This window comes from Tachysurus vachellii, chromosome 13, assembly GCF_030014155.1.
Source record: "Tachysurus vachellii isolate PV-2020 chromosome 13, HZAU_Pvac_v1, whole genome shotgun sequence".
Taxonomy (NCBI): domain Eukaryota; kingdom Metazoa; phylum Chordata; class Actinopteri; order Siluriformes; family Bagridae; genus Tachysurus; species Tachysurus vachellii.
Genome location: NC_083472.1, coordinates 1455001 through 1475000, shown reverse-complemented (window position 1 = coordinate 1475000; position 20000 = coordinate 1455001). Strand labels below are relative to the sequence as shown.

Below are 20000 nucleotides of genomic sequence, written 5' to 3'. Positions count from 1 at the left end.
ATTAGTTTTTGCTAGCTGTACATCAGGAACATCTACGTTTGCACCTGCATCAGGAACATTAACATCTACATCAGGAAACTAGCTAGCTAACGTTTAAGATATAGGCCATGTTCTTAATGAGTTCTTTAGCCGTGTTTAGCTAGCAACAATGTTATTATTGATAAACATTACATCATGAATGTTTTAGCATGAAGAGACTTTTAAGGCTTCGGTTTCTCTCAGATTTCTTTCACATGAGCATGTGCAGTGTGTCTGATCACTACAGACTAGATTAGCACTTAGCTTCATTTAACTGCTGACAGGATGCCAAGCTGTAAGAATCTTCTGGAGTTACACCAGATAAAAGTCTTAGTTTAGCCAAACAACGCTTCCTGTCATTTGGTGTTAAATAATCTGTAATAAAAAAGTGTAGAACATTTTAGCTAAGATCAAACTGAAACATCAAGGAAAATTCCTTATTCATACCCAGGAAACAACATGGAACAAGAAAACACAGAAACCAGGATTGGGATCGGATTTGGACACAATACAAACTCATCAAAGATGAACTGAAAACGGTTGACAGCACAGAGGATCATACAGTATAAACCACAGGAAGAGGCAGAGATGAGACAGAGAGGGAATTCCTGAGGTGTTCAGGATGGGATATACAGTACTGTTTCAGGAGATTAACAAGACAAACTGGAGCTAAAACCCAGGCATCTGGAATTTGTAATCAGTGCAGCAAACTGTAACTGAAATCAAATGAAACTGAACTAATGACGACTTTTCATAAAAAACAAAGTACGCAGGTGACGAGTAAAGAGATTCCCGGTAAGCTGGAACATCTGGATTATTATGACTTTCACTCACAATGCAAAGATTTTTCACATCATCGATGACATCACGTCATCTTTGAGACTCAACTCCTACAGAATTGCTGTCCAGTGAAGAACACCAAGCCGAATAAATAAATAAATAAATAAATATATATACTGATAGTGTTCGGGGCTCAGACACACTTTCCCAGTTTAAATGCAGATTAAAAACTCATCTCTTTAGTCAGACGTACACATAATACATCCCATAATATTGTGCTCTATTGCATCAGACTTGCACATTTTTATGAACAGCAGATATGTTAATTCCTCTCCACTGCTTCTCTCTTTCTACCCATCCTGAGGCATCCAGACATTGTACCAGCTCCGATCGTCTTCTGTGCGATGAAGATCTCGGACCTCCACTGAGACGAGGGCGACTCTGTGAGAATCCTGAGGCATCTAGAGATCTACCAGCTCCAGTTGGACTCTGCTATACTATAGAGGAAATGCCAGCTCCGGTTGTGTTCTGTTTCATAAACATTTCGGACATTCGAAGAGAAGCGGCCAACACCATGAGGACTTTGAGGAGAGCAACCTCATAATCAAAACACAAAATAACCTGTTACATACACTGTCATATACTTATCATTGAGTATTCGAAGGCATCAGTAAGGAGGAGTCACCCTGATGCATCCAGAAATTGTACCAGCTCCGATTCTCTTCTGCGCCATGGAGATTTTGGACCTCCACTGAAATGAGGGCGACTCTGTGAGTATCCTGAGACATCTAGAGATGTTCCAGCTCCAGTTGACTCCGCTATACTAAAGAGGAGATCTGAACTCCATGTGGTCTTTTACATCAATACAACATTTATCAGACTGTATATTTATAATCACACCCCCAGTGTCACCCAGATGAGGATGAGGTTCCCCTTTGAGTCTGGTTCCTCTCAAGGTTTATTCCTTTACCATCTAAGGGAGTTTTTCCTCCCCACAGTCACCTGAGTCACCTCAGACTTGCTCATTGGGGATAAATACATTCACATTGTGAACTAAATGTATCCAATATTAATCTTAGTAATCTTCATTCATTCATTCACTCATCTTCTACCGCTTATCCGAACTACCTCGGGTCACGGGGAGCCTGTGCCTATCTCAGGCGTCATCGGACATCAAGGCAGGATACACCCTGGACGGAGTGCCAACCCATCGCAGGGCACACACACACACACTCTCATTCACTCATGCACTCACACACTAGGGACAAGTTTCCAGAGATGCCAATCAACCTACCATGCATGTCTTTGGACCGGGGGAGGAAACCGGAGTACCCGGAGGAAACCCCCGAGGCACGGGGAGAACATGCAAACTCCACACACACAAGGTGGAGGCGGGAATTGAACCCCCAACCCTGGAGGTGTGAGGCGAACGTGCTAACCTCTTAGTAATCTTATTAATCTATATTATTCTTTATAATAACCTTTTGTTCTATGTTTATGTTCTGTAAAGCTGCTTTGAGACGATGTCAACTGTAAAAAGCGCCATACAAATAAACTTGAATTGAATAGAATTGAATATATATATATTAAATATATCTGGATTTGATCAGTTATATTTTACTTTGAATCTTAAATACTTAAGCATATTTTCATTCAAGTGCATCCCCTTATAACTGACACAGTATCCTGACTTTGACCTGAAGTCCAGTTTCTCAGTACTTTTCCACCTCTGAGTCTGAGCTTCACTGAGATGGTGTAATTAGCCTTGATTTTCTTTTCCCGCTAAAAAAAAAAAGACCGACGCTGCACTCAGAGCAAGCTGAAGCTGTACTTAAAGAGACGTGGGGAGGGAAACATCTTTCCCGAATCCAAAATAGCAGATTGGTGTCTGTCTGGATTGGCAGTTTTAGAGATGTTAGGATCTTCAGATTAACTTTTCAGTCTTAATTATGCCCTTTGATTAGCTGCTGTAGTGCAGATGATTTTATACGGCGGAGAGAAAGTTGTGTGATGAAATCAGTTCTCAGTGCTGGTTTTGCTTTAAGCTTGAGATCAGAAACATGCTGCAGGATGTTGCGTGTATAATAAAGTTGGTGTGGAATGAAAGGCAACTAAAACATCCCCTCAGTGAGACATTCAGCATGAGCTGACCTTTAGCTGGACAGCATAATAGCCACTGTCTACTTCCACAAGTCTGTAATGTGTAATTGAGCCATAAATCAAGTGAGGTCATCAAGACGTGTTTGAAAATATAGATCGTTCACAAAGATTCTTTAAAGCCTAATGTTCTGGTTTCGGTGGTTCTTTGTAGACGACGGGAGAAAGCGTGGAGTGACAGAGCCAACTGATTCAAGAGCTAATTCAGATCAGACAAAAACAATTTATTCTATTAAAATATAAAGTTTATAAGAAATAGTTCTGGATATCAATTATATCAACGTTTATATCAGTATGATCACACAAGTCTTTCATTAAGGATCAGTTAACTGACATGATCTATAACATGAGCTTCAGCATTAATACACCATCTGGATCTGTTTACTTCTTTAATGTTTTGTAATTTGTTTTCATTAATTCATCAATTCCATCTGTTGTAATTTAATGTTCCTGCCGAGTGTGATTGTGTTTTGCTGATACAGCAGAGTGTGATTGTTACATTGGCGTGTGTTTTGAGGTTGCAGCGGAGTGTGTTATGGTGCTAGAGCGGAGTGTGTATCAGTGTTACAGCAGCGTGTGTATCAGTGTTACAGCAGTGTGTGTATCAGTGTTACAGCAGTGTGTGTATCAGTGTTACAGCAGTGTGTGTATCAGTGTTACAGCAGTGTGTGTATCAGTGTTACAGCAGCGTGTGTATCAGTGTTACAGCGGTGTGTGTATCAGTGTTACAGCGGTGTGTGTATCAGTGTTACACAGCGTGTGTATCAGTGTTACAGCAGCGTGTGTATCAGTGTTACAGCAGCGTGTGTATCAGTGTTACAACGGTGTGTGTATCAGTGTTACACAGCGTGTGTATCAGTGTTACAGCAGCGTGTGTATCAGTGTTACAGCAGTGTGTGTATCAGTGTTACAGCAGAGTGTTTATCAGTGTTACAGCAGTGTGTGTATCAGTGTTACACAGAGTGTGTATCAGTGTTACAGCGGTGTGTGTATCAGTGTTACAGCGGTGTGTGTATCAGTGTTACAGCGGTGTGTGTATCAGTGTTACAGCGGTGTGTGTGTATCAGTGTTACAGCGGTGTGTGTATCAGTGTTACAGCAGTGTGTGTATCAGTGTTACAGCAGAGTGTGTATCAGTGTTACAGCAGAGTGTGTATCAGTGTTACAGCAGAGTGTGTATCAGTGTTACAGCAGTGTGTGTATCAGTGTTACAGCAGTGTGTAACAGTCTTACAGCAGTGTGTATCAGTGTTACAGCAGTGTATGTATCAGTGTTACAGCAGTGTGTGTATCAGTGTTACAGCAGTGTGTGTATCAGTGTTACAGCAGTGTGTGTATCAGTGTTACAGCAGTGTGTGTATCAGTGTTACAGCAGAGTGTGTATCAGTGTTACACAGAGTTTGTATCAGTGTTACAGCAGTGTGTGTATCAGTGTTACAGCGGTGTGTGTATCAGTGTTACAGCGGTGTGTGTATCAGTGTTACAGCGGTGTGTGTATCAGTGTTACAAGAGTGTATGTATCAGTGTTACAGCAGTGTGTGTATCAGTGTTACAGCAGTGTGTATCAGTGTTACAGCAGTGTGTATATCAGTGTAACAGCAGTGTGTGTATCAGTGTTACACAGAGTGTGTATCAGTGTTACAGCAGCATGTGTATCAGTGTTACAGCAGCGTATGTATCAGTGTTACAGCAGTGTGTGTATCAGTGTTACAGCGGTGTGTGTATCAGTGTTACAGCGGTGTGTGTATCAGTGTTACAGCGGTGTGTGTATCAGTGTTACAGCGGTGTGTGTATCAGTGTTACAGCGGTGTGTGTATCAGTGTTACAGCAGTGTGTGTATCAGTGTTACAGCAGAGTGTGTATCAGTGTTACAGCAGAGTGTGTATCAGTGTTACAGCAGTGTGTGTATCAGTGTTACAGCAGTGTGTATCAGTGTTACAGCAGTGTGTATATCAGTGTAACAGCAGTGTGTGTATCAGTGTTACACAGAGTGTGTATCAGTGTTACAGCAGTGTGTGTATCAGTGTTACAGCAGTGTGTGTATCAGTGTTACAGCAGTGTGTGTATCAGTGTTACAGCAGTGTGTGTATCAGTGTTACAGCAGTGTGTGTATCAGTGTTACAGCAGTGTGTGTATCAGTGTTACAGCAGTGTGTGTATCAGTGTTACAGCAGTGTGTGTATCAGTGTTACAGCAGTGTGTGTATCAGTGTTACAGCAGTGTGTGTATCAGTGTTACAGCAGTGTGTGTATCAGTGTTACAGCAGTGTGTGTATCAGTGTTACAGCAGTGTGTGTATCAGTGTTACAGCAGTGTGTGTATCAGTGTTACAGCAGTGTGTGTATCAGTGTTACAGCAGTGTGTGTATCAGTGTTACAGCAGTGTGTGTATCAGTGTTACAGCAGTGTGTGTATCAGTGTTACAGCAGTGTGTGTATCAGTGTTACAGCAGTGTGTGTATCAGTGTTACAGCAGTGTGTGTATCAGTGTTACAGCAGTGTGTGTATCAGTGTTACAGCAGTGTGTGTATCAGTGTTACAGCAGTGTGTGTATCAGTGTTACAGCAGTGTGTGTATCAGTGTTACAGCAGTGTGTGTATCAGTGTTACAGCAGTGTGTGTATCAGTGTTACAGCAGTGTGTGTATCAGTGTTACAGCAGAGTGTGTATCAGTGTTACAGCAGTGTGTGTATCAGTGTTACAGCAGTGTGTGTATCAGTGTTACAGCAGTGTGTGTATCAGTGTTACAGCAGTGTGTGTATCAGTGTTACAGCAGAGTGTGTATCAGTGTTACAGCAGTGTGTGTATCAGTGTTACAGCAGTGTGTGTATCAGTGTTACAGCAGTGTGTGTATCAGTGTTACAGCAGTGTGTGTATCAGTGTTACAGCAGTGTGTGTATCAGTGTTACAGCAGAGTGTGTATCAGTGTTACACATAGTGTGTATCAGTGTTACACATAGTGTGTATCAGTGTTACACAGCGTGTGTATCAGTGTTACAGCAGAATGTGTATCAGTGTTACAGCAATGTGTGTATCAGTGTTACACAGCGTGTGTATCAGTTTTACAGCAGCGTGTGTATCAGTGTTACAGCAGCGTGTGTATCAGTGTTACAGCAGCGTGTGGATCAGTGTTACAGCAGCGTGTGGATCAGTGTTACAGCAGTGTGTGTATCAGTGTTACAGCAGTGTGTGGATCAGTGTTACAGCAGTGTGTATCAGTGTTACAGCAGTGTGTGTATCAGTGTTACAGCAGTGTGTGTATCAGTGTTACAGCAGTGTGTGTATCAGTGTTACACAGAGTGTGTATCAGTGTTACAGCAGTGTGTGTATCAGTGTTACACAGAGTGTGTATCAGTGTTACAGCAGTGTGTGTCAGTGTTACACAGAGTGTGTATCAGTGTTACAGCAGTGTGTGTATCAGTGTTACAGCAGTGTGTGTATCAGTGTTACAGCAGTGTGTGTATCAGTGTTACACAGAGTGTGTATCAGTGTTACAGCAGTGTGTGTATCAGTGTTACACAGAGTGTGTATCAGTGTTACAGCAGTGTGTGTCAGTGTTACACAGAGTGTGTATCAGTGTTACAGCAGTGTGTGTATCAGTGTTACACAGAGTGTGTATCAGTGTTACAGCAGTGTGTGTATCAGTGTTACAGCAGTGTGTATCAGTGTTACAGCAGTGTGTGTATCAGTGTTACAGCAGTGTGTGCATCAGTGTTACACCAGTGTGTGTATCAGTGTTACAGCAGTGTATGTATCAGTGTTACACCAGTGTGTGTATCAATGTTACAGCAGTGTGTGTATCAGTGTTACAGCAGTGTGTGTATCAGTGTTACAGCATAGTGTGTATCAGTGTTACAGCAGTGTGTGTATCAGTGTTACAGCAGTGTGTGTCTCAGTGTTACAGCAGTGTGTGTATCAGTGTTACAGCAGTGTGTGTATCAGTGTTACAGCAGAGTGTGTATCAGTGTTACAGCAATGTGTGTATCAGTGTTACAGCAGTGTGTGTATCAGTGTTACAGCAGAGTGTGTATCAGTGTTACAGCAGTGTGTGTATCAGTGTTACAGCAGTGTGTGTATCAGTGTTACAGCAGTGTGTGTATCAGCGTTACAGCAGAGTGTGTATCAGTGTTACAGCAATGTGTGTATCAGTGTTACAGCAGTGTGTGTATCAGTGTTACAGCAGTGTGTGTATCAGTGTTACACAGAGTGTGTATCAGTGTTACAGCAGTGTGTGTATCAGTGTTACAGCAGTGTGTGTATCAGTGTTAGACTGCTGGTGTTAAGCTCTGCTGTTTTGTGTTTAGTAAACATATTAATTATCCTCTAATCCGGATGCTCTGTCTCTCTCTCTCTCTCTCTCTCTCTCTCTCTCTCTCTCTCTCTCTCTCTCTCACACACACACACACACACACACGAGTATCTGTCACTCATACTCCCTCACTTTAGCGCTCTGCTCCTGGGTCACCTTCGTGCCGAGACCTTGTTACACACTCACTTATGTGGGTGAATCTGACTGACCTCACTGTGCTGTGTTTGTGCTAAATGAGTAATTTTACATTTTTTTCTCTGATTAATGGACCAGCACAGCCTGCTATATATGGCCTTAAGTCGGACCTCTATATCATCCTTTCAGTGTGTGTGGAGAGAAAAAGACAACTCAAAGAGAAATAAAACAGAAATGAACAGAACAAAAAAAACAAACAGATAAAGAAGATGAAATTCTTTAAAAATAGTTTAAATTTATCGATGCTTTATTAAAACATATGCCTGCTCACTTGGAAAAAAAATCTATGATTTTTTTTAAATATATGATTTTTGAAAATAAAGTAATAACATTTTCAGAAATAAAGTAATAGATTCTGATCTTAAGAAAACAAAAATAATATATTTTGAAGTTTCCGATAAAACGTTAGCGTACTTCTTTACATTTTCCTCTTGTTTCTTGTTAATAGATTCAGTTGATTTAAAATATTTTGTTTTTAGATTTTTACGCTATACGTTTAAACGACATACGATACTTTACCCTGAAAGACTGCTAGTAGCACATCAGTAGCTGCTGCTAGTCAGCTCAGTGCAGCATTTTGCAAGCTACTAGCATAGCTAATGTTGATAAACTATAACATAGTGGAAAGGACATGTTTCAACAAATTTTCCCTTAAATCACAGTCAAGATGTTTAGCACTATGAGTCTAATGAGCTAACTATTACTGTACATTTGGTAGACACACTCATTTAGAGAAACTTACATATTTATCACATTTTAAACAACATGCAATTGAGCGTTATGGGCTTTGCTTAGGGGCCCAGCAGTGGCAGTTTGGTGGACCTGGGATTCAACCTCACAACCTTCCGAGAGTTAGTCCAACACCTTAACCACTTGGCTACTACATCCCTTAATGCCACCAGTTTAGCATGGCACATTAGATCTGCATCGCTATACATTTGTGTTGCCTTAAAAGGCTTTGTGGGTTCAGGGGTAGCTTCATCTTAAAACTCCAGAGCATCAGATCCAGGTAGGAGGTGGGAACGAAAATGTGAAGCTGAGGTTATACATACAGACCTTGTTTATTTCTATTATTCTTTGAAGACAAACTTATTTGGATAATATATGGAAACTGTACAAGTGTAGAAATGTTACTTTGCCTTAAGATGATTGAGATTTATGCTAAACCTGTAGTAGCTGTTCCTACACTTGTTTTTATACTGTATTAGATTTGGATTTGGATTTGGATTTGCCAACACAGTACAAGGAAAAAACAAAATCTTGCGCTTACCTCCATCCGAGTAGGTCTCTGTTCCATATCCATCCTGCAGCCCATTGTTCCACGTGCCCTCGTACTTGCCACTGGCCCCGGTGCTCTCCCGCACTCCGTAGCGCCCCTTAAATCCATGCGTCCACTCTCCCTTGTACACCCACTTGCCCTTGTTCTCCACGCCGATGCCATGGCGCTTGCCCTGGGCCCACGTGCCCTGGAAAGTGTTGCCACTGGGCCATGTGTACACACCCAGGACCTCAAAACCATGGCTCCATGCACCAGCATACTCGCCCTGGCCTTTGGGCCCCGTGCAGATGCCATGGCCATGAGCCTTGCCTTCGTCCCACCCGCCACAGTATGACCCCCCATCGTCAAAGTTGAACCTGCCCCCAGTGGACATGCATGAAATAGGGCTTGGCAAAAGTCCACAAATCTCGTAAAAAGAAAATGAAACAGAAAAAAAATAGATCAGGAATGGGTGGTGGTGGTGGGAGGGGAAGGGAACGGAAACCAGAGTGGAAGACGTTGTTTAAACTGGAAATATCCCTGTCAGTCAACGGTTGCACAAGTGTCAACAACTCAAACTGAAAAAAGAGACTGAAAGAAAAAATAAGATGGGGTGTTGCTCACACCATCCTGCTCCCAGAGAATGAGGTTGTTATTCCCAAGCAGATCTCCGGCGACTGCGTCTCGGAGATGGACACAGCGGAAGGCCCACGCCAGCCATCACGCGCCGGGCGACTCGAGCACAGCGACTCGGATGTGCAGGGCTTCTCAGGCCCTGATCCTCAGCTCCTCCAGGCTCCACCTTTTTAGAAACCTGTTCGGTGGAGGAAGCGCTTGTGCAGCATTTACACACGTCTACTCTAACACACTCTTAGAAAAAAGGTTCCTCTGGGGTTCTTTAGATGATTCCAGCTTTGTATTGTCTGGTTCTACATTCCAGCTTTATGGGTACCTCCAGAGGGATAAACCCAAGAACCTTCTTTTCTAAGAGTGTAACGGAGGAGGCTCCTGTCTTGTTGTACAAGCGTCAGCACCCAAACCCCCCGCCCGACATCATCACGCTGCAGATGATGCTGCTGATGAAGGGATGAAAGAAAGAGAAGAAGGTAGAAAAAACAGGAGGTGTGTGATTGCTGGGTATGAATGCTGTCGTTTAGGTAACAGGAGATGGATGGATCAGCAGGACAACAGACAATCCAGCGTTATTAATCCGTTGTATGGTTGCCGTCTCTGCTTCCCTCTGTTTTCCACTCTCTCTCTCTCTATTTCTCTCTCCCTTCCTGTCTGTCTATCTATCTTGCACACTTTCTGCTCACGCTCTTTCAGGTCCACATCACAATCCAGTGTTTGCACATCAGTGATAAATCCAGGCTCAGAGTCTTCCGTTTTGATGTGTATCCAGGAAGAGTGCGTCCCTGGTTTGCTTGTATCGCGGCTTCTTATCGTTTATCTCAGCTGTTGGTGTGCTTGAATCTCTCTCTCTTTCTCTCTCTCTCTCTCTCTCTCTCTCTCTCAGATCTGCTCATTATAGGAGGACTGTTCCAACACAGCCAAACCCCCCCCAACTCCCCTCCCCCGCACACACTGACTCTCTACCTCCACTTAAAGAGACACAACACTCCCTCTTTCCATTTATTGCTCGTTCTCTCTTTCCTCCCTCCCTCCCTCCCTCCCTTTCTCTTTTCCCTCTCCATCTCTCCCCACTTAAAGACACAGATACTACTCTAATACAAATATATCTCTCACTTCCTCTCTCTACCTCTGAAGCTTATTTTATATCTTCTCCATGTGTCTGCTTGGGTTTCCTCGGGGTTCTCTGGTTTCCACAAAAAAAAGAAATATAATAATAAATATAGCCACGATCAGCGATTAAGGGGTCCAAGCACTGTGCGATTGACTGTGTTTATGTGGAAGTTGTGACATGTGGCAATAATATAACTATGATTAACGTATTTCGGTGATCTTTAGCTGTGTTCTTAAACCCATTAAACACCAAAATTGTTGAGATACAGATGACTTTGTGCAGCACATTAAAATGCTTCAAAAACATTTGAGAAAGTTTGATGACTATTAAGAATTTATATTATTTTTGGTGTGTTAGTGTCTATCTATCTATCTATCTATCTATCTATCTATCTATCTATCTATCTATCTATCTACACTTAAAGAGACAGACACTGTGATAACATTCACCATTTTCTTCTTTTCTTTCCCTTCCTCCCCCTCCCAGTTGATCTCCCAGTTGATCTCCCAGTTGATCTCCCAGTTGATCTCCCAATTGCCCAGTTTATCCCCCACTCTCTCTTTAATGCTCAGCACACACACAGATATAAGACATATGATAACGATCGCCTGTAGCAAGGCTCGTTTTCCACAGGTTGGAAAATGCCATTATCTTTTGAAAGAGCGTCACACTGTGTCATATATTATGAATAATACACTCCTCTGCATGGGGTTCAAGAGACTCTTAACTTTGTGGAATATAAAAATGGGAAATTCGGCGAAAACTATTTATCTGAAGTAACCTATCTGACTCCAATCCATTGAACTGACTAGAACAATCTAGAACAATAAAGAGAAAATAAAGAAACGCCGATCACTCAGACCGATGATGCAGGGATGAGCAAAGTTAATAAAAGATCTCGACCGACATACAATGACATCCAAGCATCTTCTAAAATGACGCTCAAAATCATGAACCTTATATTCATTCTTATTCTCTAACACTAGGACCACGTTTGGTCGTTACACTGTTATACCATATATACTTCCTGGACAGTTAGGAGTTTTCCTGGACACCGTTATCGCTCGTTCATCAAGAACAATGTCATCATTAAACCTCAGGAACACCGAATATTGGAAATTACACGTCTCATTATTTGCTGAGAGATCAACATGGGTGAGTCATTTTCTTTCTTCAAAAATTTACATTTTCCTTTATTTATCTGTTTTTTTTTTCTAGTCACACTTCTGTTATCACACTTAACTAATTAACTAAGTGTGATTGTGATTATGGGGGGGCACACTGGCTTAGTGGTTAGCACGTTCGCCTCACACCTCCAGGGTTGGGGCTTCGATTCCCGCCTCCACCTTGTGTGTGTGGAGTTTGCATGTTCTCCCCGTGCCTCGGGGGTTTCCTCCGGGTACTCCGGTTTCCTCCTCTGGTCCAAAGACATGCATGGTAGGTTGATTGGCATCTCTGGAAAATTGTCCGTAGTGTGTGAGTGCGTGAGTGAATGAGAGTGTGTGTGTGTGTGTGTGCCCTGTGATGGGTTGGCACTCCGTTCACCGTGTATCCTGCCTTGATGCCCGATGACGCCTGAGATAGGCACAGGCTCCCCGTGACCCGAGGTAGTTCGGATAAGCGGTAGAAGATGAATGAATGAATGAATGATTGTGATTATATACATTTTCCATTTTAATTTACTAACTATTAAACATTTAGCTACGATTTGAATCCGATCATTGTTTAACCAATAAACATCACATTTTGGTGTCTGTATCTCACCCGTGTCGTCCTCTCATTTATTACACATATACATTTACATATAAGCCACATGTAGGCTTAGATAAGCCCCAAACGTCAATCAGGGAAGGCGATTTGGATCGGCTTGGATCTCATAAAAAGCTTCGCTAACTCCATTAATCTCCATCTAAAAATTCCTTAAATCGCACTGTCATTATTTATACTCAGAGAGGCTCAGTCACACTCTCAAGCAGGAATTAGTCAAGTATTTGTCAGAGTTGAAAAAAAAATAGTACATGTCACATCGCTCTAGCATACTACACTACAATTATACTCGTATGAGTTTTAACCCTTCCTTTTTGGTCCCGGATTCTGTCGGTCAATCTCTTTAACACGTCTAACACATTCCCCTCAGACCCAGAAGCTGTAAAGATCAAATCATTTAGTATAACTTTACAGAAATCCTGTCAGATGTACCTCCTGTTAGCCAGCTAGCTGTGATTAGCCATGAAGATCAGCTAAATGAATAAGTAATATGACTTAACAATCCTGTGAGTGTTTTATGCATTGCTAATATGTTGGTGGTGTTAAGTACGGCAAACGCAGATGAATAAACATGTGAAGCGAGCCATACAAACACGTCTTGAGTTGCAGGAGATGGTTTGGCTGATGTCACCACTTTAGCTCGAGCCTGCTGTTCATTAGCATTAGTGCAGGACAGTGAGTGTGTGTGTGTGTGTGTGGACTGCCTTTTGAGCACAGCGAGGCATGCAGAGCGTAGGAGTGAGAGAGAGAGAGAGAGAGAGAGAGAGAGAGAGAGAGAGAGAGAGAAAGCAGAGTGATAATGCAGAGGAGGTTGTGAAGCACGACAGGTGTCTCCTTAAGAAGAGAGCGTTATCATGAGACGCTCTCCTCAACAACAGAGCACAGGAAATGAGTCTTCAATGGGGTTTTCTATCTGCCTGTTTTTACACTAATGATGAATTGTTTAAATAAAACCATATCATAATGACATATTGTGAAAATTAATCGAAGTGAAATCCTGTGTGTGTGTGGGGGGGCACGGTGGCTTAGTGGTTAACACGTTCGCCTCACACCTCCAGGGTTGGGGGTTCGATTCCCGCCTCCGCATTGTGTGTGTGGAGTTTGCATGTTCTCCCCATGCCTCGGGGGTTTCCTCCGGGTACTCCGGTTTCCTCCCCCGGTCCAAAGACATACATGGTAGGTTGATTGGCATCTCTGGAAAATTGTCCGTAGTGTGTGAGTGCGTGAGTGAATGAGAGTGTGTGTGTCCTGCGATGGGTTGGCACTCCGTCCAGGGTGTATCCTGCCTTGATGCCCGATGATGCCTGAGATAGGCACAGGCTCCCCGTGACCCGAGGTAGTTCGGATAAGCGGTAGGAGATGAGTGAGTGAGTGAGTGAGTGAGTGAGTGAGTGAGTGAGAAATCCTGTGTGATCACTACTGCTCCTCACAATCTGATATAATAACCAACACTGAGGTCAAAACAAGACAGTACTGAAAATCAGAGCCTTTCAAACCCTGTCATAAAGTTCAGAATGGCCGACAGGGGCAATGTCCAGCTTTAATCAGATGGAAGTAGCTAAAGTGTGATCAAAGGGTTAGTAGAAATCACAGAATGACATCATAGACTCATTTGCATATCCATTGCTTCCTCCTGATCATTTGCATATCAAATTATAAATGTGGTATTTGAACGAGAAGAAAAACACAGCGACAATAAAAACAAGCAGTGATGGTGAGGCGTTGTGAAATAATTAAATCATGGGATTAAAGCGTGTTTATTTGTTTATATCATCAAGCTGAGAAGTCAAAAATGAACAAAACGTGTAAAATAATTATGATCAGTACATGATGAGATTGAGATCAGTAAGTTATCTTTTGTCACCAGGTTGGGCCTTTGGAACAAAGGTGATCAGTGATTGGCTGTTCAGAACAAAGCTGGAACGGCGGCTGGTGTAATCACAACTCAGTCTGGGTTTTCACACGAGTTTCTACACGGAATATCTTCTCATGACCACAGCACTGATCATTCACGGTGTCCTGACATGGTGCTTAAAGCCATTTCTCACTCACACTTCTCTCATTCAAATTTCCCAACAGGCACCACTGAGGTCTAGATTTGAGGTCAATAAAGAATCCAAGTGCTAAAGGACAAAAAAAAAAAAAACAATCACTTCACAATCACTTCATCAGCAGAATGTTTGAAAGTAAGAAATTTTCTGCATTTGTTGGTCTACCATCAGTAGCTCTTCATTGTGTAATGTGACAGGGAGAGCAGACGTTATCACACGGAAACGTAGACCTGATGGAAATGAAGGAAACCGGAAAACCTGGAGAAAACCCACGGGTACACCGAGAGAACAGGTAAAACTCCACAGAGACAGGAATCTGTCACGGAAAAGATACAGTTTCCAAACTGATTCAAAGTGTCTGTGGTCTGAACTCCAGCTACGATGTCATTTAAAGTGGGAAAAAGGCTTCATTACAGATTTATTACCACCGCCAACGACCTCGGAAAAACATCCAGGAACATGCGTGTATAATAAAGGGACTATGGCTTACGTATCGGAATGTAATGATTAATGCTGTAAATATTGACATTTCTACACTTTTTGGAGTTTTTTACGGTTTAAAAAAAAGTCCATAAAAGAGAAAAAAAAAATGGCGCCCTCTCTTTCTGAACAGGCGGGTTTTTGCTCAACAGAAAACGTTTACGTGTCTCCCTCTAGTGGTAAAATGGAGCAGTGCAACGGCTTTAAAATACAAATGATAACAAATACTATTATATAAGGTCCATCATGCCAAATGAGGCCATCAAGTGCACAGTTTTTTGTTTCTTTAGTACATATTGCGTGTTTGACCTGGAAATGTGGATGTAATTGTGTAAAAATATTAAGATACATTATTGTATCTTACACAAAAGCACAACTTTTTGATTGTACCTCAATGGGCAGCCAAAGCGTCTACAGTTAGGACACTCAGATCTGATGATTTATAGTAAACTGTTGAAAAAAGAAAACAACTAAACTAAGCGTCCTTCTTCTATATTAAACATAATGCATATAAAGTACATAAGCGAAACATAGCCAGTGGGTCTGGGGCAATATTACCTATGTGCAATATACATCTTTTAATACATTTTGTTTTATATATACTGTATATTATTTTATGTCTCTATTCTTTTTATATATTTGCATATTCTTTGTCTTTGCTGCTGTAACAGTGAAATTTCCCCATCATGGGACGAATAAAGGTTTATCTTATCTTCACTTATTAATTACATGAAGAATTACATTCTTGCTTGATGATAACTCACGTTAAGTTTTTTTAATGATATAAAACGTGTTGTGTGAGTGGAACATTCAGGAATTTGAATTTACCTTCTGTTTCTATACGTCTGTAAAGCTGCTTTGAGACAATGTGAATTGTTAAAAGCGTAATACAAACAAATAGAAATGAGTTGAATTTATAAATATGTGTAATGTTTAAACAGCTGTTTTGAACATAAAATAACTCATAACTCAGTAATATCTCGTGTTGTTTTTATTATAAACAATATCATTATTATTATAATTTAATTATTATATATTATTAATATTGTTTAGTTGCAATATGTTAAACTGTTTACTATATTATACTATTTACACACCCTACAAAATATATATATATATATATATATATATATATATATATATATATATATATATTCTCTATAATATAATAAATAATACTATACATGTAAATAGTACTGTTCAATATCATTATTATTATAATTTAATTATTATACATTATTAATATTGTTTAGTTGCAATATGTTAAACTGTATGTTTACTATATTATACTATTTACACACCCTACAATATTTATATATATATATATATATATATATATATATATATATATATATATATATATATATATATATATACACACATACACTCTATAATATAATAAATAATACTATACATGTAAATAGTACTGTTCAATATCATTTTCTGTACGTTGTTTATTTATTTATTTGTTTGTTTGTTTGTCTTTTGTATACCTTTAAGACTTTTTTTACATGTATAGGCCATTGATGTATTATATTTCATATTTGAGGTATGAATTTACTCTAATCCATGGCTAAAAAAGCCTTACACACCCAATAAAAAGCTGAGCAGCTGCTCCAGGGGCGGTTTTAGCCAATCAGAACCGCAGCATGGCGTTACTGACAGGCAGAATGACTAATAGAAACGGAGTGGGCGGAGCTTATGTGGCAGAGTTTAGGCTTGGAGAGAGACGTTGCTGCCTTTCAGTCGACTTCCCGACGGGATAAAAAACACCAAGGAGCGAAAATCTCACTTCATTCTTATCGTTTTGGATCAGAATCTAATAGAAAAGGAGAAAAATGAGTGTGAAGTGTAGATTTAAGCCCTGGATAAAGCGTTCCGAGGTGGATTTTGTGGCCTGTTTCGCTCCCATAGTGTTGATGGGTTTGTTTATCGGTTCGGGTCCAAAAGTGAGCGGACGGTTTGGAGGAAAAAGTGCGATTTGAGAGGCAGTAAAACCCGGACTGGATTCTTCCCAGTGCTCTCCGGATTGTCTGAGTGTCAGTAGCTGGTGTACTGAGCTGATTGTGGACAAACTGACACACTGACACACTTCTTTTCCTTCTGTCTTCTTTCCACTGCTTCACTTTTTTCCCCTTCACTTTCACCAGGTGTAAAATAATGCAACTGTTTGTGCACAAAATAAGGAGGAAACGATGCTGCAGTTCTCCACCGTCAGCAGCGTCGAGATGCTGAACCTGAGAAGTTCCTGAAGGTTGATGAATGACTTTGGTGGATTCGGTTCTCCCGGAGTTTCTTTCCAAAACGAGGTTGAAAATGGTGGAGAATAGGTGTAGCCTTACGAGAGAAGAGGTGTACCGTTGGTTCTCGGGCTTGAGCTCGGCTCAGAGGGCCGAGTTCCTTTGCGGACTCTTGGATCTCTGCGTTCCGGTGGAGTTGCGCTTTCTCGGGTCCTGCTTGGAGGACTTGGCTCGTAAGGACTACCACTCTTTGAGAGACGCCGAGATCAAAGCCAACAACCCGGCCGACCTGGCGCTCCTGGCCAACATGACGGATGAGGTGGTACGCAGCAAGCTCCTCGTCTCGCTCGCCCTACTCGGCTCAGACAACCGGGCTGCGGCGGGCGTGCTTTTCCGGACACTTACACATGTCGACGCCATCATCCACGATTACGGGCTGCGTCTGAGTGACGGCCGGACCGGCGAGCAGTTCCTCCTGCTCTTCACCATGGCCGCTAACCACCCGGCCTTCAGCTTCCACCAGAAGCAGGTGCTGAGACAGCTTCTAGCACAGATCCAGGAGATCCTGCAGTCCACCGGGTCTGACCCAGCACACGGAGGAAATACTGGATCGCCTGCTGTTCCTACTTCGATGCCTACGTACATCAGTGCACCTGCACACTTTACCTGCTGCACCAAGGTAGCTGAGCTGCCTTAACACCCCACACTGCTGCATGTGTCTGATCACGTCACCAAACTGTGCTGGATTCCAACAGGAATTCCCTGTTTATTGGATTTATCCCAAATAATCCGGGATCCACCACAGTTTGGTCGTCGTCCTCCAGTTCTAACACACCACTTAACTTGCTCATGAACCGAATCCTTCGGCCGAGCCGAGCCGCAGTAGATCAGATGTTTAGTCGTACTTTGAGGATCTAGGACTCTCGAGGTGCTTCACAGATCGATTTCTAAGCCGAGATGCAATTTTATCATCTTCCTTCTTCTTGAGGTTTGATTGTTTTTTCCTTTCTGACCATTGAGGTGAGGAATAAACCACTCGGTGTCATGCTGTTACAGGAACATAATCAACTTAAGCATGGTGTGTCCAAGAGGATTACAGTTTATCGTTCCAGTGTTGATTGTTCGTCAATAACAGTGTGTTCTATCTCATGTGTATTGTGTATTTTTATTCTTATCCTTATAGAATCCAGATGTGTCACGAAAAGCGTCTCACATGTTCAGACAAGTCTTTTAAAGCATCAGCGGCAGGTTTGAATTTGAATTTTAATCCCATGACTTGCACTTAATGCTAGATCCATGACTAAGTTCTGCCCAACTTACCCAAGCGCTTTATTCCTCCTGGAGCCTGTGTCATTATTTAACCTCCGACGACAACACCAGGAAAAACAAAACATCACGCAAGTCACTTGTCCTGATCTGACCCCCGGCTGTGCGTCGTAGCGTAACCACACACTGTCTGCCTCTGAGTTTTAGTTACAGGATTCGATTATTCGATCCAGCTGGAGTCTGAAAAGCCTCGAGTCCGTCACCGATGCAGGAGACGCACACAGTCAGACGTGTGGAATTTCTGCTTAATATCTCAGAGAAAAACGGACAGCTTTCCAACCATAACATCTCCTAACGAACGAAACCTGGTGGAGATTAGCTGAGAGCGGGTGTGTGTTTATATGTCTAAAGTTTCAGCATTACAAATCAACCTCTCGCTTATGAGAAGCCGAAACGTCACGTGCGTTAGTCACAATAAAAAAACCTCTTAACCTCTTAACTACTCTGTCATGCGTAGTTGTAGGAGAATAAGTGACGCTTGGCATGCTGAAGGTGAACATTTTATCCCACAGCAATTTAGCAGTAATGACATTTTCTCTTAATTAGAACGTCCTGGAAGCGTGTGAGAACTTAATGTTATATGTAAAGTTCTAAAGCACTAACACTGGAGACTCCTTCCATAAGTGTCTCTTTACAGACAGCATCTTAGCATCTTCACAGCCTCGTGATTGACAGCAGCCTAAAGCACTCGTGACCATGGAAGTGCCGGAGAAAACAAGTAAAGACAGATTCGTGTCCGTGTGGCATGAGAAAGATGTTTCACATGGCCTTCATTTTTACATCCAATCCAGTTCACGAATAGTTCGTTTGTCTTTCGAATCTTTTACTCTCACCACTTCAGTTTGGGAACCGTGCCAAATTTTCCCGATTTTAATTGTAATATAAAATATTTAAATCAAGACTCACCAGCTAATGTTTAGCAATTTTATAGACTAAAAACTTTGGGGTAGATTTTAAAGCGCTGTACTTTTCACCTGACCCTCTCATTTCACTGACCCCGCCCCTCCTTATCAATATTCATAACTTAGACCCCAGTCTTCATTAATATTCATGGTCTGACTCAGCACTGTTTTTTACTCTGACATTAGATTATGACATTAACACGCTAAACAGTACGCGAGGAGACGCCGCTGTCGTGCCGTCAGCCGTCGTGCCGTATATGGTGCTGTAGCTTTGGGGGTGTGGCCTGTTGTAGGTGTCGTGCGCATTGCACGTAAACCTTCGTTTTCTAATCGTCCTGCATTAACTCAGCATTGCTGCAACAACTTTGACTTTTATCCAGTTAGTACTGAGTGTGAAGAAAAAAACAACAGAGAAATTAAAGATAAATCATAAAAGAATAAATAATAAAAAATTTATAAATGTTCACATTTAGAAGAAGAAAATCATCCCATTTAAACTAATTTTGCAGCTTTGTGTGTTTTAGCGATATATTTTTTTTTTAGATTTGAAGTTCCACACTGCGTCTATTTCATCTGTTATGTGTGTGTGTGTGTGTGTGTGTGTGTGAGAGAGAGAGAGAGAGAGAGATGAGAGTTGAGCTTTCAGCAGTGGATCTGAGGTCATTTTGCCCGAGAGCTGCGTTTGCGAATCAGAGGCAGCGTAAAGGTCCCGTTATGCCAATCATGTCTGTAACATAAAACCAGAGTTTGTCAGGAGACACACACACACACACACACAGT

General features: G+C 41.7%; 2 protein-coding genes across 3 annotated transcripts in view; one reads left to right on the top strand and one right to left on the bottom strand.

Annotated features, from left to right (window-relative positions):
• The window catches only part of jph3b (junctophilin 3b), a 39284-nt gene extending 30102 nt beyond the window's left edge, over positions 1 to 9182 (bottom strand). The window contains exon 1 of the mRNA XM_060884545.1: positions 8723 to 9182. Within this exon, the coding sequence (XP_060740528.1) occupies positions 8723 to 9104 (382 nt within the window). The 5' untranslated portion in view covers positions 9105 to 9182. The remainder of the gene's footprint in view (positions 1 to 8722) is intronic.
• A 7292-nt stretch (positions 9183 to 16474) lies between these two features.
• Positions 16475 to 20000, top strand: part of zcchc14 (zinc finger, CCHC domain containing 14) — a 27444-nt gene continuing 23918 nt past the window's right edge. For both annotated transcript variants that reach the window (XM_060884544.1, XM_060884542.1), the window contains exon 1: positions 16475 to 17671. In XM_060884544.1, the coding sequence (XP_060740527.1) occupies positions 17015 to 17671 (657 nt within the window). In that variant the 5' untranslated portion in view covers positions 16475 to 17014. The remainder of the gene's footprint in view (positions 17672 to 20000) is intronic.